The 13,777-nt window shown below is 41.1% G+C and overlaps 1 protein-coding gene across 1 annotated transcript in view; it reads right to left on the bottom strand.

Moving 5' to 3' along the window:
• LOC121373471 (WD repeat-containing protein 49-like) overlaps positions 1–13,777 on the bottom strand; it is a 126,117-nt gene that overhangs the window by 6,060 nt on the left and 106,280 nt on the right. Inside the window, exons 28-29 of the mRNA XM_041500136.1 lie at positions 11,332–11,452; positions 6,436–6,506 (exon numbers count right to left, since the gene is read on the bottom strand). Coding sequence (XP_041356070.1) covers positions 6,436–6,506; positions 11,332–11,452 — 192 coding nt within the window. The remainder of the gene's footprint in view (positions 1–6,435; positions 6,507–11,331; positions 11,453–13,777) is intronic.

The following is a 13,777-nucleotide window of genomic DNA, read 5'->3' on the forward strand; positions in this document are numbered from 1 at the left end:
ACATACTGACACACACACACACACTGAAACACACACACACACACACTGACACACACACACACACTGACACACACACACACACACACTGAAACACACACACACACTGACACACACACACACACTGACACACACACACACACACACTGACACACACACACACTGACACACACACTGAAACACACACACATACTGACACACACACACACACTGACACACACACACACACTGAAACACACACACACACATTGGCACACACACACACTGACACACACACACTGACACACACACACACACATGTACATGTATATTAGTTAAAGTTTGTTTTGTTTAACGACTAGAGCACATTGATTTTGATTAATCATCAGCTATTGGATGTCAAAAAACATTTAGTAATTTTTACATATACACATACATGTAGTCTCAGAGAGGAAATAGTTTATTTTATTTAACAATATACCACTAGAGCACAATGATTTATTAATCATTGGCAATTTGATGTCTAAAATTTGGTAATTTTGACATATGGTCTTAGAGAGAGCAAACCCGCTACGTTTTTCCATTAGTAGTAAGTGATCTTTTATATGCACTATCCCACAGACAGGATAGCACATACCACAGCTTTTGATATACCAGTCATGGTGCACTGGCTGGAATGAGAAATATTCCAATGGGCCCACTGATGGGGATCGATCCCAGACCAACTGCGCATGAAGTTAGCACTCTACCACTGGGCTATATCCCGCTCTGTATCTATATATAGTGTAACCCCTCTAAACCGGACACCCTCAGGACCAAGTAAAAAGTCTGGTTTTAAGAGGTATCCGGTTTAGAGAGGTTCTCTTCTGAACAGATATTTAAAAAGGGACCATGAAAAATGTCTGGTTTTTGAGGAAATTCCGGTTAACAGAGGGTCTGGTTTTGAGAGGTTTCACTGTATTAGAGATGTAACAATATGGCAATACAGTATTATATCACGTTACAATTGAAAAGGTCCCCAATACAATACTTATAGGATATTAAACAAGCTTCCATTTTGTATCATGTTTATGTTCCGAGTGAAATAATGTTCAGCTGTCACCAGCTTTAGCGAGTGACAATGAAAATTATTCCATGAGGGATATAAATATACTCTTCAAAAAAAGAAACGCAAAAGGGTACAAATGGGTTATAACTCCGATTTTATGTTTCCTACCGGTTCATGCTTTGTGAATATAAGGTAATTGCATGTCCCAAACACATTCTCACGGTTACATTCGATAAAACGCAGCTACTGTACAATAAAGTTCCAAAATGTGAATATTCGCAAAAACGCAGCCACGTGCAAACCATGTCACCACTGCACGTGCGTTGTCTGCACGTGCAACATGAACACCGACAGTATAAAAGTGCAGGGTGTTCGCTTGCCTGGCCTCTGTATCTGGCCGACAGTTGACAATCCAGGACATGCCACGTCTCAGTGAACCGCAGAGAAACAATGCCATCGGCCGACTAGACGCAGGCGAATCCAGAACGGCCGTTGTCAGGGCATTCCATGTGTCCCCAAGCACCATCTCCAGACTGTGGGACCGTTACCAGCAACATGGATCAACACGTGACCTCCCTAGATCCGGTCGACCACGGGTCACTACCCCCGGGCAGGACCGCTACATCCGGGTACGCCACCTTCGGGAACGATTGACTACTGCCACCTCCACAGCCGCAGCAATACCAGGTCTGCACAGGATATCCGACCAGACCGTACGGAACCGCCTACGTGAGGTAGGAATTCGTGCCAGACGTCCAGTTCGAGGTGTCATCTTAACACCACAACACCGTCGACTCCGACTGCAGTGGTGCCAGATTCATCGACAATGGCCTCAACTGCGATGGAGACAGGTGTGGTTCAGTGACGAGTCCCGATTTCTGCTCCGACGTCATGATGGAAGATGTCGCGTGTATAGGCGTCGTGGTGAACGTTATGCGGCAAACTGCGTGCAGGAAGTGGACAGATTCGGCTGGGGTAGTGTCATGGTGTGGGCAGCCATCTCACACACTGGCAGAACTGACATGGTCCACGTGCAGGGCAACCTGAATGCACAGGGCTACATTGACCAGATCCTCCGGCCACACATCGTTCCAGTTATGGCCAACGCCAACGCAGTGTTCCAACATGACAACGCCAGGCCTCACAACGGCTTTCCTACAGAACAACAACATTAATGTCCTTCCTTGGCCATCGATATCACCAGATTTGAACCCAAATGAGCATCTATGGGACGAGTTGGACCGACGCCTCCGACAGCGACAACCACAGCCCCAGACCCTGCCCGAGCTGGCAGCAGCCTTGCAGGCCGAGTGGGCCACCATCCCCCGGGACGTCATCCGTACTCTGGTTGCTTCAATGGGCAGGCGGTGCCAGGCAGTTGTCAACACACGCGGAGGCCACACCCGGTATTGACTCCAGATGACCTTGACCTTGGTGGTGTGTCCTATCACTTACTCACAATGGACTAGAGTGAATTGTGAACAATCCTGCAACATTTGGTTATTATCGGACTCACCATTCAATAATTAAATCAATTCTCCAAATGTTACGACAATGTGGTTTTGCGTTTCTTCTTTTGAAGAGTATATGATAGAAAATGGTAGCGAGTTTAATATCCTATTTATTACCCATAATCGATCTTAATTTATATCACTTAATTCATTTGGTTGATGTTCCTATCAGGCTGTATAGTGTGCCAATCGATGAAAAGTAACGTTTGTTTTGTTTAACAACACCACTAGAGCACATTGATCTATTAATCATCGGGTTTGGAATCGGTATCTGGATTAAAAATCCCATGCCTCGACTCGGGATCCGAACCCAGTACCTACCAGCCTGTAGACTGATGGCCTGCCACGACGCCACCGAGGCCGGTATTTTGAGAGGAAACCTGCTGTCGCCACTACATGGGCTACTCTTTTCGATTAGCAGCAAGGGATCTTTTATTTGCGCTTCCCACAGGCAGAATAGCACAAACCGTGGCCTTTGTTGAACCAGTTATGGACCACTGGTCGGTGCAAGTGGTTTACACCTACTCATTGAGCCTTGCAGGTTTGGAGTCGGTATCTGGATTAAAAATCCCATGCCTCGACTGGGATCCGAACCCAGTACCTACCAGCCTGTATACCGATGGCTTACCACGACCCCACCGAGGCCGGTTGTGGACCCTACGACAATTCTACAATATTTTAATGTTAAGATAGCTTCGAAAATAGGGGCCCATGCAGTACTCTATTAACGAGTTAATTAATAGGGAAATTCTCATTTAGGTACTGCCAATAGAACTAATTTACACAAACACTTGTTAAAGATCAAGAATTTCTTTAAAAAGAGAAGAGCTAGAATAAGAATTTAAAAAAAAGTAATAATAATAAAAAAAAAAAAAAATCAGTACCAATTATTATCAATGTTAATGTTCCTCATCAATGGCAGATCCAGAAAATCCATTTGGGGGGGGGGGGGGGGGGGGAGTGGGCCTCAATGACATGAGGCGGAATGCCAAGGAAACTTGGGGGGAGGTTTGGACGGGAATTGTATGAAAAAAAAAAAAAAAAAATATTAATAAAATTAAATAAAATAAAATATAATTAATAAACTTATAACTGTCGCAAAATTTAGGGGAAGGGCTGGGCCCCCCACCTAGATCCGCCTCTGCTCATGCAATAATTTTTATTTGTCACTTGTTGAAAGTCATGACGAGAAAATTATTTAACTGAGGACATAAACTGTATAATAACTTATTTATTATTCTTCTGTTATTATATCTTAACCATTATGTAAATTTTATTACCCATATGGCTGATAATAAACGTTTACTTAAATATGCAATATTTTCCCATGAGATCTATATTTCTACATATAGCATCTACAATCTAGTACGTGTACTTCCACATCTACTGACTTGAAGGGTTTTCCCTACAAGCTGTGCACTTTATTGGCCTTAATGTGACCACACATGCAGCCTTTTAGATCACACCTTTTAGATCACACTTTAAACTTTTAGGTCTTCATTCTAAATTTTACGAAAATTCTTAAATAGTCTGATTTTTATTTCTTTATCTTATTTATTTTTGGATTCTCTTTGAAAAATACCAAATTATATAGAATGTCGTCTGAGCAGTCATATTAAAAAATCTTTTTATTTATGTTCAACATAAGATAGTGATTCAGGGCCCCATCCCTGACACTGTTGACATTTCTGGGCCAATTAAAAAAAAACCCCACACATTTTTATGATTATCCCATTGGCTATTTAGCTAAATTGTGATTCTGTTACATTTTAGTGGGCGGGATGTAGACAAGTAGTAAAGCGTTCGCTTGATGCACGGTCGATCTAGGATCGATTTCTGTCGGTGGACCCATTTGGCTATTTCTCATTGCTCCACAACTGGTGTAACAAAGGCTGTGGTGTGTACTATCCTGTCTGTGGGATGGTGCATATAAATGATCCCTTGCTGCTAATCGAAAAGAGTAGTCCATGAAGTGGCGACAGCGGGTTTTCTCTCTCAATATCTGTGTGGCCCTTAACCATATGTCTGATGCCATATAACTGTAAATAAAGTGTGTTGAGTGCGTCGTTAAATAAAACATTTCCTTCCTTCCTTTCTGTTATATTTTAATTCCATAATGCTCTGAAACACATCTCATAGATCCTAATTTTTCACACACCCTTCCTTCATCCTGTGCTGTCCTATTTTCAGAAGGTAATATTTTTTCATAGCAAAACATATTAAAAACAAATAACATCACGCCATATTGTACTTCCCATTTCGAGCCCTGCCCCATCCAACTATCCCATGCAATTAAAGCACCAGTCTGTTAATATACTGATGAAATAAATAAAGGATCACACGGATAGCAACAAGAAATAATGACTGCATCAAAAATCAATTGATATTGTCACAAGTTGACTGGGAACATATAGGCAGCATATTCAACACTACAGACATTCAATCCTACATTACAACTTGGTATGAAATACAGACATTACTACACTAGTTGTGAATCAAATTTGGTTTACAATTCCATGTGTTCCCTTATTTGTTTCCATCAGTATATTAGGGCATATTTCAAAAGTGGTCAACACAAGGCCCAAAAATTTAAATAAACAGCTAGGTCAAATTGGATTTTGCCTTCAATAAGTTTAAGCTACTATAAACATTAGGAAAAGTTAAAGTTTGTTTTGTTTAACGACACCACTAGAGCACATTGATTTATTAATCATCGGCTATTTGGTAATTTTGATGTATATTCTTAGAGAGGAAATCCACTATATTTTTCCATTAGTAGCAAGGGATCTTTTATATACACCATCCTACAGACAGCCTGGTTTAAGGACCACACAGATATTGAAGGAGGAAACCCGATGTCGGCTACTCTTTTTGATTAGCAGCAAGGGATCTTTTATATACACCATCCTACAGACAGGACAGCACATACCACGTACAGCCTTTGATATACCAGTTGTGGAGCACTGGCTGGGATGAAATACAGCCTAATGGGCCCACCGATGGAGATCGATCCCAGACCGATCTACTGCGCATCAAGCGAGCGCTTTACCACTGGGTTACATCCCGCACATAAGCATCAGGAATTCCAGAAACACATGGTGTACAAACATTTATATTCTAAGCAAGAAAATATAATTAGTATCCAGTTTTATTCATTAAAAGCCTTGTTACCAGGGGGCATGTTTAAATGTCTGAAAAGTAAGGAATGTCCCTTTAAGAGTCATGACTGTCATTTCTTAATGAAGTATAATGATGAAGAAAACACCTTAAAATATATATCATCAGACTAGGGGTTTTCTTGACGGTATGAAACCCATCTCCTCCCTACAAGCTGTGCACCCTAACGGCCTTAACGAGGCCACACACGTGGACATATAGACTGGACTTTAAACTTTTAGATCTTCATTCAAAATTTTATGTCAAAATTGACTTTTTTTCTATATTATTAAATAGTCCGATCCTCTCTTCTTTCTCTCATTTATATTTGGACTGTCTTTCTAAAATGCTCCAAATTATATAAATATTCGGCCGAGCAGCCAATTTCTTTTTCTTTTTGGCTAGTTAACTTTTTAATAAAAAATAAAAAATCTTTTTCACTAATTGCAATTCCAAAATTCTGTCCATTTCCAATTCCCCCCCCCCCCCCCCCCCCCCACCCTTTTCTGTCTCGGACCCAATCACTGGCTAAGTCAGAGACTGTCCCAGGGAGAGACGTGCTTGAACCTTAATTGGATACAGGCATGTTAATACGCTATCCAATCCAATCCGACACGAAAACTGGTATTTTGAAATGTGCCCATTACCTGTTGCTGTACCAACATCTGTTGCTTCTAATCAACATCTGATTGGGGAACAGCGATTTCTCGTCAAACGCAGTCTCTGGTAAGAGAAAACAAAAACAGATCGCAACAGCTCATAGTCCAGAATGAACTTGGGGAACAGCGATTTCTCGTCAAACGCAGTCTTCAGGGCTGTAAAGAGAAAACAAAAACAGATTAAACGTTGCAGACTCCAGCTTCAACCCCTAGTCCAGAATGAACTTGGGGAACAGCGATTTCTCATCAAACGCAGTCTTCAGGGCTGTAAAGAGAAAACAAAAACAGATTAAACGTTGCAGACTCCAGCTTCAACCCCTAGTCCAGAATGAACTTGGGGAACAGCGATTTCTCATCAAACGCAGTCTTCAGGGCTGTAAAGAGAAAACAAAAACAGATTAAAAGTCGCAGACTCCAGCTTCAACCCCTTCAGGGGCGAAGTGATGTCAGCTCAGGTCCAACTTCTCTATTGTGCAGTGTAAACAAATGCTCTCATTTACGACAAGGCGCTTCGCTTTCATCAATCTGACTTGTAAAACAACATAAATTACTTGATAGTTATAATAAACTATTTAACTAAACATATTTCAATTTGCATCAGTATAACGAAATGGAGTTATAGTATTTTTTTCTTTTAAAAAATCCAAAGAAAAAATGCATATTATTATAAGCCTATTGGTAGGATACGTTCGAGCAAAAACGACCACTCACGATACCAAAGTGATAAAAAAAAATTCTCTGGGACTACGTAATTGGTCAGTTTTGTGATTTTAGATGGAAAAGTCTACTTAATCAAGGGTTTTACAGAATTACTTACAGTAATAAAGCTGGTAAAGTCCATTACGATTTGAGGTTATCACACAATACCCTGTGATGTTAATAAAAGAGGCACGTCTTTTTAGTGTGTCTAGACACAATGTCTAGGGACCGTCTAAATATACACCTTCCAATCAAGAACCATGTGTACAGGCCACGGAAAAAAAAGACCAATTAAGCAAGAAAACACTCTTTTATTTCTATTCTCTTCTATTATTTCAGTACGTGGGTTAATTTATATACAAAATATAATAATTATTTCAACACTTTGACAATGGTGGTTTATTTTGTATTACACACGTTGCTGTGTTACTGGGATAGAATTATTACAGAACATTGTGATGCATCTGCAAAAATCAGGTATGTTTTGTTTCTTCAGTTCGAAGACTAATTCCTGACGTAACACGTTAGGTATTACGTAACCACCAGCTCGCCAGAGGGCGTATTCACTGGGATGGTACAAAATGGCAGCGCCTGTTATATATAATAGCCATCACATTTAACCATTTTATTAATTAACTATACGATTATACTTGTTGATATTAAGCAATAATGTGCATTATGTATCATTGAATATGCACACCAGTCCAAAAGCCTTGCTTTAGCATTCCTTTAAATAAAACATTTCCTTCCTTCCTTCCTTCAACCCCTTCAATGAACAGTAAGTTATAGTCTATATAGTCCATCCCATCCTTTTATAAAAATGTTTTTTTGTAAATAATTTCGGTTTGGTTTGATGTAAGAAAAAAAGTCAAAGTGTTTTGGAAATAAATAAAAAAAGATAGTTTTTGTGTGCAATTAAAAAAAAAAATCTCAGACCCCAGCTTCAACTCGTTCAATGAACAGCGAGTTATAGTTTATAATGAACTTGGGGAACAACGATTTCTCATCAAACACGATCTTCAGGGCTGTGCAGAGAAAACAAAAACAGATTAAACGTCGCAGACCCTAGCTTTAACCCCTTCAACAGTGTTCTAGCTAGCAATAAATAAAGGGGCGCTGCTCCCTGCCCCTGTTTTTTGCCACCCTGCCATGTTTGTTGCCGCACCGCCCCTGATTATCGCCGCCCTGCCCTAATTTATTGTCAAACAAAAATACCAAATCTTGCTTTCCTCTCAAAGCGTGTACAGTGTTGTTACGAGTCTGAATTCCCAACTAAAAAACGTTTGACAATACATTGTTTGGCCACAGTTGTGAAAGCCGACAGCAGTAATGTGATATGTTTTTTTCTTTTCTACTGTTAGTCGATATGACTGCAAATGAGTAGACAGGCAGTCTTACAAAGCTGGAATGCAAAGTAATCCTCACACCATCACGCACATAACCACACACCACCTAGCAAACACCTAGTTGAAAGTAGACCATCATGATAAACTTCGACAGAACGTCAAATGCGAAATATATTTTGGTAAGTAAATGTTTGAAAGTAATTGTTGCCTTTGCAAATACCCAGACCAAGATACATATAATTTGATAAATCCTGTGAGAAGTTATGAATTTTAAAAAAATAACCATGAAAATGTTTTGGACTTAAGTTTTCCCCCCGTTCATTTGGACCACATCATTTGCTTTACAAGACTATATCTCCAAACTAATATTTCAATTATATAAATAGAAACAACAACAAAAATGTCTAACTCCAGTTCACTTATACCACTGATAAACCACTTATAGGTATAATATATGTGGAGTATCAGTGAAGTATCAGTTAACCATTCTTTTCACTTATACTTATACACACTGATACTTCACTTATACCATATATAGGTAACTTATAGGCATGGGCGTCATTTGGTGGGGGACAGGGGGGACAGAATATCTGATGTCCCCCCCCAATTTTACAATGACTCGATGGAAACTATGTGAATGTAATTTGCAGTATATATTTCAGAAAAATATTCAGTGTACATGGTGGTGCACTACTCTAAATAATGTTCTCAGACAGCCACAATGACCTTCATTTTTCAAAATTTTCTAGGGCACTCGCGATTAGTCGCACGAAATATTGTTAGAACCCAATTGTCCTCCCCACTTTTTCCTTGCAAATGACGCCCATGCTTATAGGCCACTTATAAGTGGTGTATAAGTAAAGTATATTCCACTTGTAAGTTTGTATAAGTCATTTCCGTAAGGGATTGTATGTGCTATCCTGTCTGTGGGATGATGCATATAAAAGACTCCTTGTTAATAATGGAAAAAAATTTAGTAGGTTTTCTCCCTATGACTACATGTACGTCAAAATTACCAAATGTTTGACATCCAATAGCCAATGATTAATAAATCGATGTGCTCTAGTAGTGTCATTATACAAAACAAACTTTTTTTTGGATAATGCAGAGACTCAAATTCAGGCAAAAATCATAGCGATATTCAGACAAAATGAGTTGGACTGAAATGTTTTCACTATGTATGTGTATTTCCATCATTCTAACCACAATATTAATTGTAAAAAATATTAAAATGTGTAGTGATTCGTATGCTTTATGGTGGCGTTGTGGTTAGGCCATCGGTCTACAGGCTGGTAGGTACTGGGTTCAGATCCCAGTCGAGGCATGGGATTTTTAATCCAGATACACTCCAAACCCTGAGTGAGTGCTCCGCAAGGCTCAATGGGTAGGTGTAAACCACTTGCACCGACCAGTGATCCATAACTGGTTCAATACAGGCCATGGTTTGTGCTATCCTGCCTGTGGGAAGTGCAAATAAAAGATCCCTTGCTGCCTGTCATAAAAGAGTAGCCTACTCTTATGTGGCGACAGCAGGTTTCCTCTAAAAAAACAGTGTCATATGTTTGACGTCCAATAGCTGATGATAAGTTAAAAAAAATCAATGTGCTCTAGTGCTGTCGTTAAATATAACAAACTTTACTTTTTTTCCTATGCTTTCCTATATAACTGTTTGGCAGTAATGCTAATACAAATAAACGCTGTTATCAAGATTTGAGCATTTTCATTTAATTCGGGCAAAAATCAGTCTGCCACACCTATAAAGATGGGAGCCTGTAGGCCTATAAGAATAGCCATAAGAATATTGTAACAAGACATTACAATTTCATCGGTTGTAGTGATGTTCAAAAAAAAGAAAAAGAGTTTGTTTTGTTTAACGACACCACTGGGGCACATTGCTATTGGATGTCAAACATTTGGTAATTCTGACACGTAGTCATCGGAGGAAACCCGCTACATTTTTCCTAATGCAGCAAGGGATTTTTTTATATGCACTTTCCCACAGACAGGAAAGCACATACCACGGCCTTTGTCCAGTTGTGGTGCACTGGTTGGAACGAGAAAAAACCCAATCAGCTTAATGGATCCACTGTGGTGGTTTGATCCTGCGATGCAAGCACATCAAGCGAGCACTCAACCCACTGAGCTAAATCCCGCAAAATAATAACTACATGTAATATGCACCTGGTGGTGTGTAAGAAATTTGTACACCATACCCAAATATTCACCAGGTGACCGCACCCAAAACAGTCACCAGGTGACTGCACCCAAACAGTCACCAGGTGACCGCACCCAAACAGTCACCAGGTGACCGCACCCAAACAGTCACCAGGTGACCACACCCAAACAGTCATGAAGATGTCCACAGCCAGTCACCAGGTGACTACACCCAAACAGTCACCAGGTGACCGCACCCGAACAGTCACCAGGTGACCGCACCCGAACAGTCACCAGGTGACCGCACCCGAACAGTCACCAGGTGACCGCACCCGAACAGTCACCAGGTGACCGCACCCAAACAGTCACCAGGTGACCGCACCCAAACAGTCACCAGGTGACCAGACCCAAACATTCATCAGGTGACCACACCCAAACAGTCATTGAGGTGACCACACCCAAACAGTCATGAAGGTGACCACAGCCAGTCACCAGGTGACTACACCCAGTCACCAGGTGACTACACCCAGTCACCAGGTGACCAAACCCAAACAGTCACCAGGTGACCACACCCACCCAGTCACCAGGTGAGTATACCCACCCAGTCACCAGGTGACCACACCTAAACAGTCACCAGGTGACCACACCCAAACAGTCACAGTCACCAGGTGACCACACCCAAACAGTCACAGTCACCAGGTGACCACACCCAAACAGTCACAGTCACCAGGTGACCACACCCAAACAGTCACCAGGTGTGTAATAATGTTTTAAATACTCACTGTCAGCAAGCACAGGAAGCTTGGGCAGGTATTCGGTACTTGGAGGACGGTCAAGGAAATATTTCTCAGCGTCGGGTTTAACCAACGGTTCTACCTGGAGTAACTCCGACGTTTGTAGAGCCTGAAAACAAATAAAAATTGATTAACAAAATATTAAACTTAAATTCATTTGTGCAAGTTTGTTTGTTAGTTTGTTTTGTTTAACAACACCACTAGACCACATTGATTTATTTAATCATCAGCTATTGGATGTCAAACATATGGTCATTTTGACAGAGCCAAATGTGCCCATTGACGGGGATCGATCCCACGCCGACCGCACATCAAGCAAGCACCTTATCACTGGGCTACGTCCCACCCCTTGATAACCATATCGAGTTTTTAGATTTGCAGGTGTTATTGTCTATTTGAACCCGCAAATGTCATTTCTTACCGAATGCGATAGCCCGAGGTTAAAAATGAAACATTTGTGGGCATCAAATAGACAATAAGAAAGAAAGAAAATGTTTTATTTAACGACGCACTCAACACATTTTATTTACAGTTATATGGCGTCAGACATATGGTTAAGGACCACACAGATTTGAGAGGAAACCCGCTGTCGCCACTACATGAACTACTCTTTCCGATTAGCAGCAAGGGATCTTTTATTTGCGCTTCCCACAGACAGGATAGCACAAACCATGGCCTTTGTTGAACCAGTTATGGATCACTGGTCGGTGCAAGTGGTTTATAACTACCCATTGAGCCTTACGGATCACTCACTCAGGGTTTGGAGTCGGTATCTGGATTAAAAAGCTCATGCCTCGACTGGGATCCGAACCCAGTACCTACCAGCCTGTAGACCGATGGCCTAACCACGACGCCACCAGAGAGAGAGAGAGAGAGAGAGAGAGAGAGAGAGAGAGAGAGAGAGAGAGAGAGAGACAGACAGACAGACAGACAGATGGAGACACAAAGGGAGCGACAGAGACATAGAGAGAGAGAGAGAGAGACACAGAGAGAGAGAGAGAGAGAGAGAGAGAGAGAGAGAGAGAGAGAGAGAGAGACAGACAGACACACAGATGGAGACACAAAGGGAGAGACACAGAGAGACAGAGACATAGAGAGACATAGAGAGAGAGAGAGAGAGAGAGAGAGAGAGACAGACAGACAGACAGACACACAGATGGAGACACAAAGGGAGACAGAGACATAGTGAGAGAGAGAGAGAGAGAGAGAGAGACAGACAGACAGACAGACAGACACACAGATGGAGACAGACACACAGATGGAGACACAAAGGGAGAGACACAGAGAGACAGAGACACAGAGAGAGAGAGAGAGAGAGAGAGAGAGAGAGGGAGGAACATAAGCGGTATTGAGATACTGAGAGAGGAAATGCACCATCCAACAGACAGGGTAGCACATACCACGGCCTTTGATATACCACACCACTACGTCCCGCCCGTCATTGTAAAGAAGTAAAACACTTTAGCTCACAAGGCCAAACATCTGCATCATCAAATAACTATGTAATTTAAGCTTTATAAATCTGATACTAGTGATTCAGTTGGAACACAGAGAAGATTGTCGGAAACTAAATTGTTTAGCATGTGCATCACACTTATTGCCATCCATCCAGGCCCCGTGCTTATAAACCTTAAAGCCCAGACTTTAACGTCATGGCAACGCCATTCAAATAGCATTACGTTAAAGTCTGGACTTTATTAAAGTCTAGACTTTAAGTTTTATAAGCACGGGCCCATGCAGAGCTGAGGACTTCCCGACTGAATTGTTCAGGTTACGACCAAAAGGATCCTATAATTTCGGGTTATTAGTTTTGGAAATATTCTTTGCCATTTAAACCAATATTTTCATTTGAAAAAGATAAAATAGAAGTTAATTTAGCAGTGTCGTACATGTATATTGTTTTTATGAATAATGGATTAAGTTGGAGAATGCATTCGGTAAAGTGCTCGCTTGATGCGCGGTCAGTTTAGGATCGATCCCCGTCGGTAGACCCACTGGGCTATTTCTCGTTCCAGCCAGTACTCCACAACTGGTGTAACAAAAGCTGTGGTATGTACTATCCTGTCTGTCGGATGGTGCATATAAAAGATCCCATGCTGCAAATCAAAAAGAGTAGCCCATGAAGTGGCGATAGCGGATTTCCTCTCTCAATATCTGTGTGGTCCTTAACCATATGTCAGACACCATATAACCATAAATAGAATGTGTTGAGTGCGTTGTTAAATAAAACATTTTTCCTTGGGATGCAAAATATCTGAAAACTGCTTCCTCCCCCAGTGAAGTCTCTCTATTATAAGCTCTACTCAACCAGATATTTGACATCCAATAGCCGATGATTAATAAATCAATGTGCTCTAGTGGTGTCAAAACAAATTTAAGATGTTTAACACCGGCTTAACACCATGGCTTTCAAGTGATAAAATACTGACACAAT

Source organism: Gigantopelta aegis, chromosome 5, assembly GCF_016097555.1.
Source record: "Gigantopelta aegis isolate Gae_Host chromosome 5, Gae_host_genome, whole genome shotgun sequence".
Classification (NCBI taxonomy): Eukaryota; Metazoa; Mollusca; class Gastropoda; order Neomphalida; family Peltospiridae; genus Gigantopelta; species Gigantopelta aegis.